The sequence below is a fragment of the Megascapheus bottae genome, chromosome 16 (assembly GCF_031878675.1).
Source record: "Megascapheus bottae isolate mThoBot1 chromosome 16, mThoBot2.hap1, whole genome shotgun sequence".
NCBI lineage: Eukaryota > Metazoa > Chordata > Mammalia > Rodentia > Geomyidae > Megascapheus > Megascapheus bottae.
In genome coordinates, this window is record NC_143524.1 from 47096713 (window position 1) to 47120684 (window position 23972).

Below are 23972 nucleotides of genomic sequence, written 5' to 3' on the forward strand. Positions count from 1 at the left end.
TGGTAGAGTGCTTGCCTAGCATGCACAAAGACCAGGATTCGATTCCTTGGTAACATATACATAGCAAAAAGCCAGAAGTGGTGCTGTGGTTCAAGTGGTAGAGCCCTAGCCTTGAGAAAATCCAGGGACAGTGCTCAAGCCCTGAGCCCAAGTCCAGGACTGGAAAAAAAAAAAAAAAAAAGAAGAGCTCTACCACTTGAGCCATGATACCTACCCCTGAAAAACCTGTTATTTTAACATTTTGACTTAATTCTTATATAGTAATATGACCCCTCCCCCCTCCGTCTCTGAGGTAGGATCTCATTCTGTAACTTAGGCTTCCTTGAACTCTGGACCCTCTTGCCACCATCACCCAAGTGTTGGGATAATAGGCATGCACACCTAGCCTAGCTAAATAGTAACTTTTTTTTGTATGTGTGTTATATTCAGGTTTTGGCAGTATTTTATTTCCTTTAAAAAACACTTACTTGCCAGGCTCCTGTGGCTCACACCTGTAATCCTAGCTACTCAGGAGGCTGAGACTCTTATCTCAAATTAACCACCAGAAGCCTGGAAGTGGGACTGTGGCTCAAGCGGTTGAGTGCTACCCAGGTCTTAGTGCATATTAGGCAAGCACTCTACCAAACTCTTGGCCCTCTACAGATCCGTCAGCTGTGGCACTTGAACTCAGGGTCTGGGCACTGCCCTTGAGCTCTTTTGCTCAAGGATAGTGTTCTACTACTTTGAGCCATAGGCCACTTCTGCCTTTTATTGAGTAGTTTACTGGAGATAAGAGTCTCAAAGGCGTTCCTTACCCAGGCTTGCTTTGAACAACAATCCTCAGGTCTCAGCCTGTTGAATAGATAGGTTTATAGGTATAAGCCATTTGTACACACTTCAACAGGTTATTTTTTTTTATCTCAGACAAATAATATCAGTACTCTACACTGGGGACAGTAACTTGCCGGAGGTCTAGAAAATGAGCAAATGATAATACATACCTCCTCCATCAGCTTCTTTGATATCATCTTCAATAGCTTCATCAATTGCTTCATCAAACTCATCAAATCTAAAATAAATATATGATCAAATTACAGCCTGACTTCATTTTTTACTTCTAAAGGTCATTTATACTAAACATTTAATATGATTTGGCTGAGTCTCAAAATTTAAATGGTGAAATCTGAAGCACCAAGTTAACTGAATCAATCCTATTAATCAACAGAATTAAAGCCCTCATAAGAGAGGTAAGAGCAATCCACTACGCAAAGTTAGAAGACAACGAAGTGTGACAAGGCAGTCTTTCACAAGATATCAAAAAACTAAGGAACAAATGAACTAATATATTGTACATGGGAACTATGCTAATGTAATACAAAACAGCCACAGATATGTTAAGTAAATGAATATCACTAAATTCCAGTAAACTTTATACTGAAATTTGAATTACATGTGATTTTTTTTTTTTTTGGCCAGTCGTGGGCTTGAGCTCAGTCCTGAGCACTGTCCTTGGACTTTCTCAAGGTTAGAGCTCTACCACTTGAGCCTCAGCACCATTTCTGGCTTTTTTTCTATGTATATGGTACCAAGGAATCGAACCCAGGTCTTCGTGCATGCTAGGCAAGCACTCTACCACTAGGCCAAACTCCTGGCCCTACATGTAATTTTTGTAAATAGCTTTTTTTTTTGGGGGGGGGGGGGTGGGTTGTTTGTAATGCTTGGATCAGGGCCTAGGTGCTGTCTCTGAGCCTTTTACACTCAAGGCTGGCATTCTACCACTTTGAGCCACAGTGCCACCTCTGGTTTTCTAGTGGTGAAATAAAAATAAAGAGTCTCATGGACTGTTCTGTCCGGCTGGTTGTGAACAACAATCCTCAGATCTCAGCCTCCAGAGTAGCTAGGACTACAGTTGTTGAGCCACAGACACCTAGCTTAAAATAGTATTCTTTTGATTCTTTTCTTTTCTATTGTTGCTAGTCTTGGGGCTTGAACTCAGGGCCTGAGCGTTGTCCCTGAGTATTTCAGCTTAAGGCTACCACCCTACATCATGAGCCACAGCACCACTTCCAAGAATAAACTTCTTGCCCTTGGCTGCAGATTCAACATCATATTTAACACAAACAAATGGCCTTAATTTATGCTGTAAGCCAGCACTGGTGGTTTACTCCTATAATCCTTGTTACTCTGGAGGCTGAGGTCAGAGGATCATGGTTCAAAGTGTGTGTGAGACTTGGAAATATCACCAATAATGAAGCAAAAAGCCAGAATTGGAACCATGTCTCAACAGGCAGAGAGCTATCTTGAGGGAAAAAGAGCAACCGGCATTATGTTTAAACCTCAGTACTGACACAAAGAAAAACAAAAACAAAAGAACTATGATCCATTGGGGCCGGGAGTTTGGCCTAGTGGTTAAAGTGCTTGCCTAGCATGCATGAAGACCCGGGTTCGATTCCTTGGTACCACATACATAGAAAAAAGCAGGAAGTGGTGCTGAGGCTCAAGTGGTAGAGCTCTAGCCTTGAGAAACTCCAAGGACATTCATTGCTCAGGCTCTGAGCTCAAGCCCAGGACTGGAAAAAAAAAAAAGAACTATGATCCAGATGTCGAGCTTTGGATAGGAATCTGTTGCCACATCACTTCATATGCAAATGGAAACAAAACCAAGTGCCCATTTTGAGATTCAAGTCTAGAGGTAATTCAGGTAAAAATGTGAGGGTAATTACAGGCCAAGTAAACCTCATGTACAAGAGATACTAAAGGATAGTGTAGAAAATACATAGAGTGAGAAAGAATACAAATAAGATGGAGTTGGAAAAGTAAGTAGAGATATAAGTGCCTTAAAATACCTTATTATAGAGCATCAATTCTTATTCTAAAAGCTATTAAAAAAATCCACAAATAAAAGATAGGTTAAGCAAAAAATAACAGGAGCAGATAGGAAAAGCTCATTGTCATCTGTAAAATTCTATGAATCTAAGATAGAAAGTAAGAAGTATACTACAGATAGTCCTCAGTGTTCTCTATCTGTGGATTCTACCAAACTTGGATTGAAATAGTGCATGTTCAGATTTTTTTTCCTATTAGCAGTTCCTAAACAGTACAAGAAATCCACCACTAACCTAGCATTTGTGATGTGTCAGACGATGCAAGTGCACAGGAAGATATATGAATAGATCATACTAAAATTCTAAGGAACTACATATCTGCAGATATGTGTATCTTTTTTTTTTGTTGTTGTTGTTGTTGTTGTTGTTTTAAGGAGATGCTAGGGTTCCAGTGCAGGGCCTGTGTCTGCTACTTTAGCTATCACTAATCTCTGCCTCTGGAGTCTGGGACCTGAAATTGATCCTTAAGGGATAACTGTACCTACGAACATTATAAGAAAAGTTTATGCTTTTTGGTTATGATAATCATAAATAATTTTATACTCTTTCATTTGTGTCCATTTATTTCATACCTGTAGCTTATACATTTCCGTGTTCTTGTTGACCTCCTTTCAAGCAAGTTTGCTTTGGATTTTTTGGTATCTTTTTTCTTTTCTTCTTGATCTTCTGAAAAATCTGGTTCCTTCAAAAATAAATGTACAGGTATGAAAAAATTCCTTGGCATTATGGCTTCATAATTTTATATGAAAGACTGAAAAGGTCCAAGTTTTCAGTCTCTACAAACTCAATATATGTGGCAGCCATAATCATACAATAGGAAAGAGCAATACTATTAATTAAAGAATGAAAGACTTCTGTACTGAAATTCTGTGGGTTTACAACTGCTTGGTTAAAAATAATCAGGATAGAAGTTTGCCACTAATATAATCTTTTAGCCAGTATTTAAATATATCACATAGAAAATATTCAGTAGATATGTATGTCAAGTGCATGAAATAATTAACATGAAGAGTTTGATGCTAAAGGAAAATAACTCAATAGAGTATTTGAGCATGTGATTAATAAATTAGGCCTAAATAAAACTGCCTATAAAATTAAGAAAGTGTTTTCATTCCAAATGGGAAATCAAGTTTCCTGTATCTTTGAAGATAATCTTTTTTTCCCGCCCCCCCAGTCATGGGGCTTGAACTCAGGATCTAGGAGCTGTCCCTGAGCCCTTTTGCTTAAGGCTACAGCTATACAAGTTTCAACTATGGTGCCACTTGATGCCACTTCTGGTTTTCTGGTGGTTAACTGGAGATGAAAGACTCATGAAGTTTCCTGCCCTGTTTGGCTCTGAACCTCAATTCTCCCATCTTAGCCTCCTGAGTAGCTAGGATTACAGGTGTGAGCCCTCAGCACCTGAACTGAGATAATCTTTCAGTTATGCACTAACAAATGCAAAACAATGGTTTCTTTAAAGAAACCTAAGTGTGAGTAAAAGTACAAATTAAAAGTTTACAATAGGGGCCAGGAGTTTGGCCTAGTGGTTGAGTGCTTGCCTAGCACGCAGGAAGACCCAGGTTTGATTCCTCAGTACCACATACATAGAAAAAAGCCAGAAGTGGTGCTGAGGCTCAAGTGGTAGAGCTCTACCCTTGAGAAATCCTAAGGACAGTACTCAGGCCCTGAGCTCAAGCCCAGGACTGGCAAAAAAAAAAAAAAAAAAAAAAAAGTTTACAATAACCAAAAAGCCAGAAACTAAAAATCTCAAACTATTCTCCAGTTATTCTACATGAATAACACATTAAAAAGCTAAACACAAATTATCTAGTTTAGAATTAAAACAGTAGAACATTACCCAAAAGTGGTAAGCTATACATACATTTAGTGTGGAAATGGTAATCATATTTATGGGTTATCTGTATACATATAATTTAAATCACTGCAGACTGAGTAATTTCTCTACAGTCTTTTCCAAAATACCCTATTTTAAAATACTATAAACCAGAAACTTACTTGGGGAGGAATGATGTTTTCAATACTGATACCGACATAAACCAAGCGTTCTTTCCTTTAAATAAAAACATACACATGTAAGATTTGCTAATAATAAAATTGTCACAAAAATGTCATTATTGCAAATAATAGTGTTATAATTATAGGTATATAGAGAGACTGCCCCAGGCATATTAGATACCAGTCATTAAACTATTGAGTTTTAATAACTCTAAAGAGTGTGAAACTATCTGAAGGTATGAAATTTTTATTTAGAGTTTACCTGTATTTGCTACATAACACCTGTAACTAAAATTATGATTAAAGAATTCATGAATAATAATAATAATAATAATAATAATGTTATAACTTGATGACAGTTTTTTTTCTTTGTCCTGGGGCTTGAACTCAGGGCCTGAGCACTGTCCTTGAGCTTTTTCAAGGCTAGAACTCTACCACTTGAGCCACAGCACGACTTTTGGGGCTGGGTGCTGATGGCTCATGTATGTAATCCTAGCTACTCAGGAGGCTGAGTGAGAACCGAGATCACAATCTGAAGCCAGCACAGGCAGGAAAGTCCGTGAGATTCATTTCCAATAAAATACTCAGAAAAGGCGGGGAATAGCCATAGCAATCTACTCAAGTACAGCACAAGCCTTGAGTAAAAGAGGCTCAGGGATAACAAACCCTGAATCTCGAGTCCTGAGTTCAAGCCGCACGACTGGCAAAATCAGATAGATAAATGAATAAAGAAATACTGAGTGGATTTCTAAAACAATGTATTTCATAGAATAGTTCAGATCTGTACAGAGTTGCTGGTTGTTCATTAAATACACATTGGTATGTCTTTTCCATCAGACTAACACACTCCTTAAGGTTGAAATTACATTATATAGGCTAGGAGTTTGTGCTAGTGGTAGAGTGCTTGTCTAGCATGCACGAAGACCCGGGTTCGATTCCTCAGTACCACATACATAGAAAAAAAAGCTGGAAGTGGTGTTGAAGTTCAAATGGTAGAGCGCTAGCCTTGAGAAAGTTCAAGGACAGTGCTCAGGCCCTGAGCTCAAGCCCAGGATTGGGGAAAAAAAAAAATTACATTATACAACAGCTAGATGCTTCTTTTCAGTCAAGTTTAAAGATGAATATGTAGGAGTGTGTATATGTATGTGTGTTCAGTGATGAGGATCAGACTCAGAGCCTTGTGTGAGACTGACAAGTGCATTCCACTGAGCTACATATCCAGTTTTAACTGGCCTATAAATTAAATACCATCATTTATGTGCCACACAGCTTCAACTTAATAGTAAAATACTACACCAAACCAAATCTAGATTCTAAAAGCTAAACTTATTGTTTAGGTTCAGAACAAGAAATTTGTTAACTGTCTTAAGGTAAACTAAATTTTGGGGAACTAATTAGCATGAGTAAAAGCAGCAGTAAATGAAAATAAATAAGGCCAGTCAGGAGACACTATTTAATTGATTAATCCTCTGAAAGTCATTCCCATCTACCTTACAATCATAATGGCATTTCTTAAACTCTTAAAATAATATCCCAACTCTAATTTCTTCTTGCACATATTTTCTGAAATAAAGACTGTATCCTTCCCTTTGATGGCTCCTCCTTGATTTCTTTTTTTTTTTTTGCCAGTCCTGGGCTTGAGCTCAGGGCTTGAGCACTGTCCTTGGACTTTCTCAAGGCTAGAGCTCTACCACTTGAGCCTCAGCACCACTTCTGGCTTTTTGCTATGTATGTGGGGTACCGAGGAATCGAACCCGGGTCTTCGTGCATGCTAGGCAAGCACTTTAACCACTAGGCCAAACTCCCGGCCCTCCTCCTTGATTTCTAACAGAAAATAATTCCAACTTCCCAGCTAGCTATGGGAAACTGTTTGCAATTTGGATTGGTTAGAGGTCTGTTCCTTAATATTATCTTATCTCCCACTTTTATATTTTGCCTTTTGTGTTCACTGCCTAGAATATCACTTTTCCATGTTCACTTATATAACCCTAATTTACATTCTGAAGCTTTTCCTGATAACATTAACTCCTAGGAAAACTAAACTGCTAATCTAAAATATTCTGGTAATTTTTTCAACATACCTCTATTTTTCTATTTTATTATATCATTGGTTGAAATACATGTATTCTCTGATGGAATATGAATGCCACATGAACAAGGGGTTTGTTTACTTATCTTTTTTTCTTCAGTTTAGAATACAGAAGGTGTGAACAGATGTTTAGAAATAGGAAATAAAAAAAGAATTACTAGATATAAAATTCTGGGGACTTGGAGTGTGGCCTAGTGGAAGAGTGCTTGCCTACCAAGCCCTGGGCTTGATTCCTTGATACCACACACAGAGAAAAAGCTGGAAGTGGTGCTGTGGTTCCAGTGGTGGAGCTCTAGCCTTGAGAAAGCTCAAGGACAGTGCCAAGACCCTGGGTTCAAGCCCCAGGATTGGCAAAAAAAAAAAAGAAAAAGAAATTCTGTTTTGACTTGGAGACCCATTTTAACTATTAGGTTCAAGTTCAGTCTTACTAGAGAGTTATAATAAAATGAAGCATCTCCCCCCGTCAGTAGGACACAGTTCAATGATGAAATAGTCTTTACTCATCAGTGTTCAGACTTCCCATCAAAAAGATGACATGATAATACTTGGGCTAGCATTTATTCATAGTACACACTGATACATATATTAAAAATCAAGGGCTAGCAAATTTGTAAAACAAATAGTAAATGTGTCAGCCTTGGTGAGTCATAAAGTCTATTCTATAGTTTCTTAATTCTACTGCTGTAAAGCAAAAGGAAATACAGCATATAAAAAATTATCAAAGGAAGGGGCCGGGAGCGTGGTCTAGTGGTAGCATGCTTGCCTAGCATGCACTAAGCCCTAGGTTAGAGTCCCTGGCTAAACATACACAGAAAAAGCCAGAAGTGGAGCTCAAGTGGTACAGTGCTAGCCTTAAGCAAAAGAAGATCAGGGACAGAGGCCAGGCCCTGAGTTCAAGCCCCAGGACTGACAAAATAATATAATCATAAAATTAGCAAAGGTGTTTCAAAAAATCTTTAGTTACAGTCAATAAAATTTAAATAATTTTTAATTTTTCTATCATGAAATATGATTCTAGTTTTGGTTTCTTTCCAACCATTTAAGAATAGAAACCACAGCCAGTTGCTGGTGGCTCATGCCTGTAACCTTAGCTACTTTAGAAAGCTGAGATCTGCACATTGAGGTCTGAAGCAAGACTGGGAAAGAAGTTTGATTTATCAGCTAAGTGATTTGTTACCTAAGTGGTACAGTGCCAGTGTTGAGCTAATAAGTAAATTGAGAGCAACAAGGCCCTGCATTCAAGAACCAGTATAGATGCATATAGACACACACAGACACAGATACACATACAGAGTCATAATTAGTAGTACAAAAGAAATAGGTCATATTTAGGTCACAGGTACAGTTGGCCAGTTGTTTAAGACAGGTGTGGTTAAATATATTAAAATCAAATTCCTCCCAAAACATTAACACATAATAAAATACCTTCGTTCAGCACGCTCCTTTTTCTTTAAGGCAACATCCAAATCTTGCAACTGTTCTTCTAATTTTTCACATAGCAGTTTCTGAATGAGGAAAATAAATGTGTAATTTTAACGCCTTTTCATACCCATCTATCACATGAATGTTAAACCCCTGATAAGAGGCCACATGGTAAGTGAATACTAATGTTTCTTATGTTTAAGGAAAGCATAGTTATTTATTTATTTTTTTTTTGGTGGGTCATGGGGCTTGAACTGGGCCTGGGCGCTGTCCCTGAGCTATGGCCCTACCCTTGATCCAAGCCCCACTTCCCATTTTCTGGAGGTTAAGTGGAGATAAAGAGTCTCAGGTTCTTTTGTGCCCGGGCTGGCTTTGAACCCTGATTCTAGGATCTCAGCCTCCTGAGTAGCTAGGATTACAGGCATAAGCCACCATGCCTGGCTATTAATTTTTAAATTTAATCACTTTAGAGAAATATAAAATACTATCACCAACCCCCGCCCCCAAAAAGAACACACTTGTGCCTACTTGCAGTCAATACAAACAACAACAACAACAGTATTTCAGTCAGTAAGATATGAAATGATGGTAATTAAAGATTTCAAGACATATTTAGAAAGCTTTAATATACAATAATAATAATAATAATAATAATGAATTACTAGATGTCATTGGCTCATGCCTGAAATCCTAGATCCTTCAGGAAGCTGAGATTTGAAGTTATTTCCAATTAACCACCAAAAAGTCAGAAGTAAGAGTTATGGAGTTATGGCTCAAGTGGTAGAGCCAGCCTTGAGTGAAAACAAAGCTCTGAGTTCAAGCCCTAATGCCAGTGTACACGTACACACACACACACACACACACACACACACACACATACACACAATGCCACATGGTTATTAGGTTTAAAAGAGCTTGAAAAATATAATTAAGAGAGCTATGTTAAGCCATGGCCATGAAAGCAACTTCACTGAGAACTGCATATAGCTCATCATTTGAAAAGCAAAATGAACTGGGCTTATAAGACATGGTATCTAAATAGAGCAGTGACACAAAAATTCCTGTCAAAAGAAATACAAATCCCTACAATACACTACAAAAATACTGACAAAATTAGTAACAAAAAAAGTTAGAAATGAAAAGATAATGAAAAAAGGGATAAACTACAGAAAGTTATTTTTGACTCAAAGATAGCTTACATTGTACAAGTGTAACTCTTTGTACAAGTATGAGGGTATTAGAGGGCTCCTGACAATTACTTTAAATAAAAAGTAAAAGTCAAGTCTAAAAAGTATTAATAATAAAAGGTAGACGAATAAGCAAGTTGTAAACACAATTTATAAATTGTTTTGAAAACAGAAGATGTTCAGCGATTCTTAAAAAACAAACAAACAGGAAATGGTGCTGTGGCTCAAGGCGTAGGGTAATAGCCTTGAGCTCAAGAGCTCAGGGACAAGGATAACGCCCACGCCCAGAGTTCAAGTCCCACACCAACCCCCCAAAAATTGATAAAATCAAGGACTGGAGACACAGAGGTGGGCTGGGCCTTACATGCTGGCAGGGGGGGCAGAACCATTCTCCATCGGGGATGAGCATCAGAGGGGGACGCAAGCAGGCAGTGTGGTAGCCACTGTCACAAGAATCACACAGAAGAATCTGAAATAAACCACATAGATATCAACCCATGTAAAAATTTTAGACTCTTCTTTTTTAAAAAAGAATAATAGTTCAATGTTTCTTAGTATGCTATTGCAAAGTAAACTACTCGTATAAGGCTAATGAATAAAAGAAAGCCCTAATAAGCAGGAATCTGAATTTTTTAAACAATTAAAATCTGTTCTTTCCATTAATACTTAAGAAAATGTACAAATTTTAGCAAAAAAAAATACGTCTTCTTAGTTAGAATTACCCTGCAATATGCAATAACAATATTCTTTATACAAAGGTAAACACTCATGGTTCTTTTTTTTTTTTTCCTGTATATGTGATACCATGGAGTCAAATCCAGGACTTCATGCATATGCATACAGGTAAGCACTCTACCACTAGGCTATGCTCCTGGCCCCTCATGGTTCGTTCACTCTTTTCTTTTCTCTTTTCTTTTCTCTTTTCTTTTCTTTTCTTTTCTTTTCTTTCCTTCCTTCCTTCCTTCCTTCCTTCCTTCCTTCCTTCCTTCCTTCCTTCCTTCCTTCCTTTCTTTCTTTCTGCATGCATGTATGCCAGTCCTAGGGCTTGAACTCAGGGCCTGAACACTGCCCTTGGGCTTTCTCAAGGCCAGTGCTCTACCACTTGAGCCATAGCACCACTTCCGGCCTTTTCTATATATGGGGTACCAAGGAATCAATTTGTGCATTCTAGGCAAGCATTCTACCACTAGGCCAAATTCCTGGTACCCTCATGGTTCTTTTTATCCTACAAATTCAAATAAGGAATGGGCAGGAATAGAAAAGAATTCAAACTATATTGAGAACTATATTTAGAACACCAACATTAGTAATAATAGTCCTAAGGGTTTGTATTTTTATTTGTTTTTGTTATAGGTACAAGATGTTGCATTTGCTTTGCCACTGAGCTACATTCCAACCATAGAATTTGTATTTTCTTGCTATTTTAATTTAAAAGATGACCAACTCTAAAACATAGGACATTACATTCATAAGTATGTAATAAAAATCTGAAACCGAATTTTAGGTTTATAAAAGATTTGCAAAGATATTATAGTGTTCCCACGTGACCTTCACCCACTTTTCACTGAAAGGGAAAGAATTAAGTTTTCTGGAGTTGGATTGTCCAAAAAAAATTGTGTGAATAAGTAGAAGTCACTAGAGAAATTCATGAATTAATAAATGTTTCAGGGGAAGGCTAAGTCTAAAGCTATATAAACATTCTGCCTTTTATAAGGTTTCGTCCACTTATCAGCATTCTAAACCCGGCTTACAATAATCATCACCGTGATTCTCTAGTTGTGATTGCCCACTTCCTTCATGCCTGCTTTGTCATTCATGATTTTTCTATCTCCTTTCCCAAATTCATTTATTTTCTCAGTTACTTACTTATATCAGGACAAACTAATGGATATTTATTATTGTTTTGGCTAGAACAAAAATTATCACTAACCTTGTTGACACTGAACAGGAACACTTGGGGAAATCTTTTACATTGGTGCATGTGTCCTTAGGACATGTCTACATCTCTTTCCTCTCCATCCCTCCCCTCCCCTTCCCCGCCTATCCCCTAACCCCCAGTACTTTCCAGCATTAGGGGGGATATTCTGGGCATAACTTACATTTTCTCTGTCAAAGCCCTAGATTCAGTCATTTCTCCTTTCCTGGATAACAGAATGTAGAAACTAAAATCTGGGTGGTCTCAGTGTCCTATGCCACTGGATGTCACTGATGTTGCATTCTTGGAGGGCAGAGCTAAGAAATATGTAGGTATATACATATATCTGTATGTTATTTTGGGGTTTTCGCTCTCTCTTTTTTTTTTTTTTTTGCCAATCTTGGGCTTTGAACTCAGGGCCTGGGCACTGTCCTTGGGGTTTCTCAAGGCTAGAGCTCTACCACTTGAGCCTCAGCACCACTTCTGGCTTTTTTTTTTCTATGTATGTGGTACCGAGGAATCGAACCAGGGTCTTTGTGCATGCTAGGCAAGCACTCTACCACTAGGCTAAATTCCTGGCCCGGGGGTTTTCTTTTTTTCTCAAGGCTAGCATTCTACCACTGAACCACAATACCACTTCTAGATTTTTCTGTGTATGCTGTGTCAAGGAATTGAACCCAGGGCTTTATGCATGCAAGGCAAGCACTCTACAGCTAGGCCAAACTCCCGGCCCCTGTAGGCTTTTATCTACTGAAATAACCATAAATTATACAGCACTAATTCAATATCATAGCATTCCTTCCACCTTTGGTCTTGTAAATTAAGAAGCACCCTGGCTTCTATTATATACATTTTATTTGTTTGCTCAACCCTAGCATACATGTAGTTTCTAAAATTCTAAACCATATAAAATTTAATCCCAATGCCTAAAGTTCATTATTAAGTTATACTTGTGTTATGCTACTGCTATATAATTGACTGCCTGGGCATAGGTGACCTAAATACTTTAAAATTTTAAGTTAAAAAATTACAAACTTTCACTATTTAACTTCTAAAATGAAGACTGGGGCCAGTAGTGTGGCCCAGTGGAAGAGTGCTTGCCTAGCATGCATGAAACTCTGGGTTCAATTCCTGGGTACCAAATATACAGAAAAAGCCTTACATATTGCTGTGACTCAAGTGGTAGAGTGTCCTTAGCCTTGAGAAAACTCAAGGATAAGCCCTGAGTTCAAGACCTAGGACTGGCAAAAAAAACAAAAAGAAAACACTAAAATAAAGACCTCTACTTCATAACAAAGTAAAATAGTACAAAAAAATTACAATTACATAAGAGTTTTAAGCTTCACCAAGGAATCTCAGTGAAAGATGTTGCTCATACGACATTTTGGGTGAAGAACATGTTATTATTACAAAAATACAATATATGTACATCTGAAATAACATGGAGAAAACCCTTGGTAAAATGAACACATGCTAAAGAAAATGATTGATATAAAAACAAAACAAGCTCTGTTCAAGAGTGGTTGCAGGCAGGGAAAAAACTGGGAGAGCCAGGGAAGAAGTGACATTGTCCAAAAAACAAACATACTCTTTACCTGACTTATGTAACTACAATCCCTCTGTGTATTACCTTTAAAAATTAAAACAAAAAAAGCGGGGGGTGGGGGGGTCGGCTGGGAATGTGGTTTCATGGTAGAGTGCTTATCTAGCATGCATGAAGCCCTGGGTTTTGTTTTTGTCTGTTTTGTCAGTCATGGAATTAGCAAAATCTGGGTGTTTCTTTAGCAGACTTATTAATCAATGAGTATGTAGATTAGGCGTTTGTTCTGATGTAGACTAGACTATCTTTGAAAGCTTGTTTGGAAGTTCTAGCAAGAGAGTATAAGTACTTGTCAGAAGAATTGTCTCCTCTACTGGGGAGGGTTATGCTGACAGGGCGTACAGATTTAGGAGAAATGCAGGTGAAGTAGTGAGGGAAAAGGGGATAATGCTAGCCATCCAGGTAAGCATGATGAACCCTGGTGATGAATGGGTGGACAGATGTTGCAGCCAGATTACCTCACATCTTGTAGAAGAACTCACTTCTTGGGTAAACTGCAGGTAAATGCAGTACTAGACTTCTGAATATAGCTTATCTATAATTGGAAATCTTAATTTTTTAACTATTGCCAATTTAAAGTATGTTACAGTCCTAGTTCTACTTGATTTATACCTACCATTTAAAGAATTATCTTTCTATGATAAACTGTCTTTCTAAGGATAAAATATCATTCCATCATTCTTGAAGGAAAACAAATTTAAAGGTCAGAAGAATATTTTTGCTCTTTGTCAAGTTGGGTTACTTGGGAAATAGAAATGTAAGTTATCTGTAAAACATAAGCTCCATAGCATTAAAAACTCAAGTCATGATCAAACCCAGAAGAGTTAGACAACTTCTGACAACCATAGCATAACTGATAATAAGATCATTGTTCTTTCAGACAAGATACATTACCAGCTCTGGATGGTTTGGAAGGCCACATTTTTTGCAGGGTTCATCATCATCAGCTACAATAGCTTCTTCATTTTCCTTTTCTTCCTCTTCTGAAGGTGCAGATGATTTTTCACTGTCAGATCCTTCACTTTCATCATTGCTGGAATATTTCCACCTGCCACGTGTTCGAGAACCAGTCCATCGAACTTTGCCTTTGGGCTTTACCTTGCATAAAATTAAAAATTGGGATAAATTTGCTATAAGATATTTTTGTTAAATTTCTTGATTATATATATTTGGTCAATATACAAAAACATATATCAATAATATGTGAGTGAATTTTGATATATACTTCTATTATTTTTTCTATATTTTAGAGTCTTTAAAATGTTATAAAAATGACTACTAAGTCTTATAAACATTTTTCCTAGTCAAAGTATCCTCCTATAATCACTAAAAATCATGTGTAATATGCAATCAAATAGCTGTATGTGTCTGGTACCCTATTAAGACATTTAGATAGTTGTTTCCCATTTGTTCACTTTCACTATGTTTCCTTGTATATATACTGTTTTTACAAAAGTCCTTGTGGTTAGGATAAATTCCTTGAAGAGGATTCTGGGTCAAAGGCCATGTAGTACATTTCAAAGGCTCTATCAATAATAGGAAAGGATATTCACATACTCTTATGCAAAATTTTAAAGCCCATATTTTAGGTGAACCTAAAATTTTAAGTGGGTCAAAATCCTGAAAAACTTAAAAAAATGTATTATCTAGAGAACAACTTTATAATGTTAATACATTTTTTTACTGCCTAGTTTCTCAATCTCTTAACTGATGTTTCACTTCATTTGTATAAGCCTCCAATGAAGAACAAAATAATTTTAACAGAAGAAAATTATTTTTTTTGCCAGTCCTGGGGCTTGAAATCAGGGCCTGAGCACTGTCCTTGGGCTTTCTCAAGGCTAGAACTCTACCACTCAAGCCACAGCACCACTTCCAGCTTTTTCTATGTATGTGGTACAGTGGAATTGAGCCTGGGTCTTCGTGCATGCTAGGCAAGCACTCTACCATTAGGCCAAACTCCAAGCCCGAAAAACACTTTTTCAAAATAACTGGAAGTTCCCATTTTCCAGGAAACAATAGATCATAGATAATGATAACCTATTCATTTAAACAAATTAAAAACAAAAATAGCACCTGTAATTATAACAAATTTGTATAGACTAACCAAAGACTTGTACAAGATTTTGCTTAAAAAAAAGAGCCAGAGGGGAAAAAAACCAGAATTTTGGACTCTAAAACTAATGAATAAAATGTGGGAACTAGGTACAGTCATATACTGGTAATGACATGGTACATTATTAGGGCCTTTGTGAAGGGCAGTGTGGCAAATACTATTTATATATTTATATATATATATATAATACATATGCCCCTTGACCCAGCAATTCCAATTCTAGGAGTCTATTCTAAAGAAATACTCACTCATGTCCAAAAGGATCTTCAAAATGCAGCATTGCCTGTAATAGTGAAAAATTGGAAACAACCTAAATGTCAATTAATAAGGGAGTGTTTAAATATACTGAGGTATATCCACACTATGAAATACTATGTGGCCATTAATAAAATGAAAAGTAGACTATATCTATCTCCTGATATGGAAAAATACAGCAACATTGTTATGTGAAAAACTCATAGCAAAATGAACACTTGGTTGAATGTATTTCTTAATTGATATTCAGACTTCATTCACTTAATTTTTAGATTGATAATATGCTTGTAAACAGATACAAATGCATGGAAAATTATCAAAATATTATATACCCCAAACTGTCATGGGGAATTTTCATTTTTTATTTCTACAGGTTGCTTACAACCTGAAGAATATATAAAAATAATATATTCTTTAACACTGCCTATAATTTTAAAAAGGATAATACAATTATACAGTCTGAAATTTAGTATGTGGAAATAATTGCTGAGATCAGACAAAGAAAGTTATTTATGAATGACTATATTGTAGCCCCAAACAAAAAGCTATCAACTCTTATTTCCAAATAAAATTTAAAAGAGTGTAACTTTTACCTTGCTTACTTTAGAATTTGTATCCTTCTCTATTTTTTTAGTATTTTCTTTCTTGTCTGGTTTTTGTAAAGCTGTTGACTCTTCATCCATTTCGTCTTCCCCATCCGCTCTTTTTTTTTCTGCTTTCTGATCTCTAATTTCAGCCACTTTCGCAGTGGGTCTAGATATCCTTGGAGACCTTCTTAAAGTACGACCAACATTTGTTTTCTCTTCTTCTTTTTCTATCTTCTCTTGTTTGCTTTCTGGTTCTAGAATTTGAGGGAGACAGTCAGCCTTCTTTTTCCGACTGGATATCCTAATTGTTAATTTTATGCCTTCTTTTTGTCTTTCAGAGGTTAGCTCTGTATTTTCTGAAGCAGTGGTTTCTTCTTCAGGAACCAACTTGTATTTAAATTTGCTTTTTTGGGTAGAACTCTTTGTCTCAGAAACATCCTCTATGCCAGAAGTCTGGGCGCTGTCCAGATTATCCAATTTCACCTTCATGGCCTCAGAACTCTCTTGTAGAATTTCTGGATCTGCTTTTACCAGCGACTGAGCTTCAACAGAACTTGAACTCTGACATTCCGCTTCTTTATCTGAGGCTACGTTTTCATTATGGTCACTCATTTTAGCTGGTAGGGAAGTCCCAGCAGGTTCAGGAGAACTTGGCTTTTCTGATTCTAGATTGTCCTTTGGAACTTCTTCTGGTATTGGACTCAATCTTTGTGCATCTTTATCAAAAAAAGTCTTTCTGGACTTCTCTATTTTTTCAAGACATTCTATGATTGGTGGGAGGTTCTCTTTCTTACTTTTGGGCGACTTTGCTTCAACTTTCATGGTGTAAGATTCAGCAGCAGATGAAACTGTTTTTAAAGAGAGATCCTTTGCAGACTCAGAAAACTCATGAGAAGTTTCCATTTTTGGAGAACCAGGTTCCTCTGACTGCCCTTTCTGACTGTGAGTTCCTAAGATTGACAATGAACTCTCTACACATAAAGGGACCATTTCTTTTTCAAGCTCATGTACTTTTGTATTTGTTATGGCAGAATTTAAGCATTCTGCTCCATTTTCCTCTGTGAGCACATTTTTGTCCTTAGAGGGGCTGCTAGAGTTATCTTCCTTTATATCATCAGACTTTGTCTCTATTTGTTCTGTTTTAAAGTTTGTAGTTATCTTTTCATCACTAACTTCTCCATTTACTAGTTGTTTCCCCTCATTACTCAAAGAAGTGATAGTAGAGACTCTTTTACAAGTCTCCTCTTCTTGTTTTATTTCATCTTTCAGAAACTCTTTTGTTGGAGTAACTGATTTACATAATGGTCCTTTTACTGGGCTGTCAAAATCATCACTTAGTTTAATTTCTCTTTTTTTTAGTGGTATCTTGGCCTGCTGATCATTTTTAAGTTTCTCAGTTTCTTCAGTAGATTTCTCTGAAATGTCCTGAGTAGATTTGATGCTGCCACCAAATTCCAGGCGCTCAGACTCCTGTAGCTTTTCCATGCTGCCTCTGCTGTCTTTGGGGTCTCCTCTGCAATCCTTTACTTCTACTTTAATTGGTTTTACATTTTCCTTGAAAGAATCACTTTCTTCCTTGATAATCTTTTTTTGCTCATTTTCTGGCAATTTTTCTAGTTTTACTATGACTGGTAGTTTCACAAGTTCTATTTCATCTTCTCTTTCAATTTTCACAGTAGTTTCTTCTAGAACACTGGCTGTAGAATGGTTTACTGAATCCTTTGGTCGCTCATCACCTTTTATCTTTCCATTTCCTTTTTGTTCCTCTAAAAATCAGAAAAGGTTTAATTACAGAGGTTTTCAAGGTCAAAAAATACAAGAAACTTTATCATTTGAAATTTCTCTCTTTAAAAAAGGTGGCTTTTGCTGGCCCCTATGGCTCATGCCTATAATCCTAACTACTCAGGAGGTTGAGATCTGAAGACTGAAGTTCAAAGCCAGCCTAGACAGAAAAGCCCATGAGACTCTTATCTTCAGTTAACTAGCAAAAAAAAAGAAAAAAAAAAGTCAGAAGTAAATGTGTGGCTCCAGTAGTAGAGCACCAGCCTGGGAGAGTGCCCTGGCCCTGAGTTCAAGCTCTAGTACCTGCACAAAAAGAAAAAAAGAGAGAAAGAGAGATGGCTTTTGTCATTGAATGTCCAACAAAAACATTTAACAATGAGGAAAATGACAAAAGATGTAGAGTAATTATTTGCATCTTATTTTTAGCGTTGGTGTCTCAACTAGAATGCAAATGTTATACAAACTCTTTATATAAGTTCAATAGATAGCTCAAACTATAAAATAAAAATGTCACATAAAACAATTCTAGTCAGCCACACATGCTTTGCAGGTTACTGATCACTTCAAATCACTGATGCAACACAATTAAAAAAAAGAAAAAGAAAAAAAAAAGCAAAGAAAATGCCCATAATCCCGATACCAGAGGACAATTGCTAGAAATGCTTTAGGTTATTTCCTCTGAGCTTATTAATTTCTCACAAAGTTGGGGTTCTGCTGCCTTAAAAATCTCCTGAAACTTCTTTGAAAGAGCTTTATTTAAAAATCATAATAATGTAACATTTCTTAAGGTGGCTGTATAACAAGTTATCAAAGTTCATTATAGAAAACAATATTTCTAAAGAAACAATCTGGGTGTACCTATCGTTTTTACCTGAATGACTACGTATTTTTCACTTCTATGGAGTACCCAATACAATAAAATTCAATGTTTCAAAAATGTACACAGTGGCCAGGAGTTTGGCCTAGTGGTAGAGTGCTTGCCTAGCACAGCATGCACAAAGACCCTCGTTTGATTCCTTGGTACAACATACATAGAAAAAGCCAGAAATGGTGTTGTGGCTCAAGTCATGGAGCTCTAGCCTTGAGAAAGCCCAACGACAGTGCTTATGCCCTGAGTTCAAGCCCCAGGACTGGCAAAGAAAAAAAAAGAAAGTGCACACAAGTAAACAGAATTATCTTTGAATGAGATGACAGAGTTGGCAGCTGACGAATTAAGCTGTTTTCTGAAGTTGTTACTATTAGTATACTATTCATCCCTTCACTTGTCCTTGCAAAGTAAAAAAACCTTAACTCTAAACCAAGGTTTATTTATTTATTTTTTAAACCAAGGTTTATTAAGAATAATTTGTTTATTTGCAAATTCTTATTAATAAACCAGAGTAAGACTGTATTTCATAAAGAAATAAATGGAATGGACAAAAGGGAGGAGATGAAGTAGGGCTTTTTTTAGAAAATAAGAACAGTATTTCATTAAAAGTAAATGCCTTCACTGTAGACTTCCTTACTTTCTGTCCAATTATGAGGCAAATAAAAGATTTGAAGGGGCTGGGAGTGTGGTCTAGCGGTAAAGCGCTTGACTAGCATGCACAGAGCCCTGGGCTCAATTCCTCAGTACCTCATACACAGAGAAAGCCAGAAGTGGCACTGTGGCTCAAGTGGCAGAGTGGTAGCCTTGAGCAAAAAGTGTTCAAGACAGTGTCCAGGTCATGAACTCAAGCACCAGGACTGGCAAGAAAAAAAAAAAAAGATTTGAAAACTATAGCCTGAGATGTGAATATTCGTCTTCTTTATTTACACTATCAATGCTTTACCATCTAGTGCTAAAAATATTTAGAGATGATTCCCACGTAGTTGTGTATATGTGTGTGTGTGTGTGTGTGTGTGTGTGTGTATGCACATGTGTATGTGTTCCATTTTCCTTTGAGAAACAGGTTTAGAAAATTCTCATTCACTGAGCTTGCTAGTATGGCAGGACAACAAATTAAGTATTTTAAGTTAAAATACAGATCCACAGCTGGGTGCTGGTAGCTCATGCTTATTATCCTAGCTACTCACGAAGCTGGGATCTGAGGATTGGGGTTCAAAGCCAACCTGTGGAGGAAAAGTCTGTGAGTCTTATCATTGATTAACCACCAGAAAACTGGAAGTGGTACTATTGCTCAAAGTGGTAGAATGCTAGCAAAAGAGCTCAGGAAGAGCATTCAGGCCTTGATTTCAAGCCACATGATTGACCAAAATTTAAAAAGAAAAAAATTAAAAAGACATTCTAGTATGACCTATTTACTGAATATGGTTCAATATTTCTTTTTTTCAGTTTCTGTTCATTTATTTTTTATTGTAATTAATAGAAGGGTTACAGTTATATTCGCCAGATAGAAGGTGTATTACTTCACAAACACAGATACTCCTTCTCACGTTTTTGTCCCCATTCCTTCCCCCCCATCCCAAGGTTCAATATTTCTATTTCTTCTACAGAACTATGAGTCAGAAGGCATCTCAGAATCTTATCATGACCCCATGCCATGGGAAAATAATGCTATGTTTTACTCTACAGTTATTTGATAATGATTTGAGAAATAAAGCAAAATAAAATGAGGAACGACACCATGTTCAGGAATGGGAAGTTCACTGATCCTAATAGTCAGTGATGTGTCCTTTTGTATAAAGACATAAATAAACTCTTGGATCCTCACATTCCCAACTTACGTAAACAACTGGACTAAATAATCGGAACCATTGCTCTATTGATATGTAAATTACCGATGGTCCCAGGAGTCAAGCTTTAGGCCTCATGCTTGTTAGGCTGTCATGCTTCCAGACTATTAATACTGGCCTCAGGAAGGTGTGACTTTCTTGAACATCTTATAGTTATAGGTCACGTGATCCAGTTATGATCAGTAAGATTTGGGGTCATAAGACAGACTTCAACTGACTTGGGCCTTTTAGTCTTTTCCTGCCCTTGTGTACACACATGTACACACACACACACACACACAACCTAAAGAAGCATCAATCAAAGTCATTGACTAAGTGTCTTGATGGTTTTAGTTAATTGCTGTATCAGACCTAGACTTACCAGTTGACTTTCTATTTCAAGTAGTAAAAAAAGGAAAAACTCACAATCCTTTCTGATGTTCTTCCACTTTTACTTCCTATTCTTCCTTCTTTCATAAGTACAAATCTTTATCTACTTCCTATGTGTTGGATTTATCATTATTTAGGTGACTAATTCCTGGTAAGGTTATTTACTTTTTCTTTCTATTTCTTTTCTGATATTATGATGAAACAAGGCATTGTAAACCAGTATGGAAGTGTCAGGCTATCAAAGTTTTAGTACAAATAATGTAAACAGAATATTAGAATAATCTGTTTAAAAGCTTGAAATATTCTATAGCACCCATCAATTCTAATTCTAGGGAATACACTTACATCAAATTACCAAGAAAAATAAGCCTGAATATTTAAACAACCTAAATACCCCTCAATCAGGGGAAGGGATCAACATCATATAATAAATAAAATGAAAAAGAAAAACTCAAGTATGCATGTATCAACACAGATTTCAAAAACAGAATGAACAGAAAAGGGAAGTTGTACTATGATAGCATTTGTAGAAGTTATAAAACATGAACTCTCCTATACTGATAAGGTTATATACATATAGGGCACAATAAATAAATAAATGTGCGGGAATGATTCAGAGAATTCTTGCTGCTCCTGGAAAAGGAAAGAGGGGTATGACAGAAAATGAAAAGAAAGTAATAATTGCAACATTTAAAACAATAAAATATAAAATAAAAAGGCAAACATTGGCAAACCTGTGAGAATTAGTACATTGAAATGCTGAGAACCAAAGTGTTTTAGACTACTCCTATTAATATGAACTAAAATGAAGAATGAATCAAATGAAGTTTATACCCCTTAAGCCACATGCACACTGGCCAGTTATGAGACCTTGGGAAAGTTAACAGAACTGCTAAGTTTTTGCTAACTCTGAAGTCTCTAACACTGAAATACAAATATCTATCCTTTGTCGAGGGCCATTGACTCATGACTGATTCAGCTACTCAGGAGGCTGAACTCTGAATATCATGGCTCACAGCCAGCCAAGGCAGAGTCTGCTGAGATGATCTACCTCCAATTAACCACCAAAAAGACAGAAGTGAAACTGGAACTCAAGTGGTATAGTGCTATCCTTGAGAGAAAAATAGGACAATATTCTACCTGTGGAGTAATGACTTCTTAAAAATTTTTTTAGAAAATGAGCCATATGAAACACTTCGTAACAGTAACTATCTCCTAGGGCTATTAATAACTGCATGGAAGGCCTTAAGTGCTACACGGAATGCATCAATGTTGGCTCTTAAAAAGAGCTTCCTATTACTATTACTTTTCTATTATTAGTCAACTTTTGTATCTTTTGAGCCATTATCTATGATTCCTTCTCCATAAAGAATTATTCCTCTTGTTTATACATTGCTTTATATAGACTTTTTCTTTTTTGTTTTTGAGGCAGTGTCTCACTGAAGCTGGCTTAAGATTCCTAACATTTTTTTCTCAGCCTCTGTAGTGCTGGGAATACAGATGTGTACCACCATATCTGGTTAAAGGTTTTTATATAGTACATATTAGCCAGAATTATAATTATTCATAATTGTTATGTCAACTAATCTAAAGAAGTCTTCCTTTAGGGCAAATTCATGGATTATTCATCAGGAAGACAGCTGAATACCTGCTAAGTAAACTGAGTAACTGAAATGTCAACAAAGTTTGGTCTAAATGTTGACTAACAACACCAGTAACTATTCAGATATGTCTATTAAGATAGAGGTTTTACTAACGAAAATTCTTTTTATACAAGTTGTAAAATCAAGTTTAATTGAAAAATTCTTTTTTCTTAGTTTTTATTACTTTACGTTAGTTATACAAAGGAAGATTTCAACATTATATTTTCACACACACATATTCCAATCAATTTCCTTTAATTTAAAATCCTTTTCAGTATATTTGACCTCTTACAAATTGAGATTTAACAAATACTATGGCAAATGTACTGAAGGACTAAAAATAGATTTATTTAAAAGACCATTTAAAGGAAAGCATAACACTAAGGACTTGAAGAAAATGTACTAGGGATAGCAACAAACAACTCAAAGAAATTTAAACTGGAAAAGCAATGAAGTACTAAATCAGCCAACCAAGTGTTTTTAGAGATGCCAGGTGCAGTGGCTCATGCCTGTAATCCCAGCTATTTAGGAGACTGAGATCTGAGGATCAAGGTTCAAAGCCAGCCTGGGCACAAAAGGACCTGACACTTTTATCTCCAATTAACCGCTAGCAAACCGGAAGTGGGCTGTGGCTCAAGGGTAGGGCAGTAGCAATTCAACAAGTATTGGACAGCTGCAAACCTAGTGCTATGACTGACTCTAATATAAGTGAGATTAAAAACAGTATAAAGTCCTAGCCACTCAGTAAACTAGGATATGAAGGTCCTAGTTTGAAGTCTGCCCAGGTAGGAAAATCAAGTAGAATCTTCTTTCCTATTAACCAAAAACAACAACAACAACAAAAAAAACAGTAGTAGGACTGTAGAAGCTCAAGTGGGTAGAGTGTTAGCCTTGAGCAAAAAAGCTGAGACACAGCATCCAGGCAATATGAAGTATGTTCGTGTGAACTTACTTCACATGGTTCCTGTAGTATGCTCAGGCTTTCTGTAAGGAGTAGTATAGAGCAGCCTCTAAGAAGGGACAACATGATAAAGCCAAAGAGAAATAGCTACAACATACAGAGAAAATGAAACAGAATCAATAATAATCATGTAAGGAAATGGAAGACCATACTAGAAAGAGGGGTTGAAGCCAAGCTCTAAGATTCTGAATGCCACTCTAAGAAACTGAATAGAGGGACTAGGAGTTTGGCCTAGTGGTAGAGTGCTTGCCTAGCAAGCATGAAGACCTGGGTTTGATTCCTCCGTACCACACACATAAAAAAAAAAAGCCAGAAATGGTGCTGTGGCTCAAGTGGCAGAGTGCTAGCCTTGAGAAAGCCAAGGACTGTGCTCCTCAGGCCCTGAGTTCAAGCCCCACGACTAGCAAAAAAAAAAAAAAAAAAAAAAAAAAAAGAAAGAAAGAAAAGAAAAGAAATTAAATAGCAGAGTAAT

General features: G+C 36.7%; 1 protein-coding gene across 1 annotated transcript in view; it reads right to left on the reverse strand.

The window, feature by feature from the left end:
- Window positions 1-23972, reverse strand: part of Rsf1 (remodeling and spacing factor 1) — a 94764-nt gene that overhangs the window by 15481 nt on the left and 55311 nt on the right. The window contains exons 6-12 of the mRNA XM_090348488.1: window positions 16037-17796; window positions 13970-14173; window positions 9925-10029; window positions 8377-8456; window positions 4863-4917; window positions 3437-3546; window positions 981-1048 (exon numbers count right to left, since the gene is read on the reverse strand). Coding sequence (XP_090204614.1) covers window positions 981-1048; window positions 3437-3546; window positions 4863-4917; window positions 8377-8456; window positions 9925-10029; window positions 13970-14173; window positions 16037-17796 — 2382 coding nt within the window. The remainder of the gene's footprint in view (window positions 1-980; window positions 1049-3436; window positions 3547-4862; window positions 4918-8376; window positions 8457-9924; window positions 10030-13969; window positions 14174-16036; window positions 17797-23972) is intronic.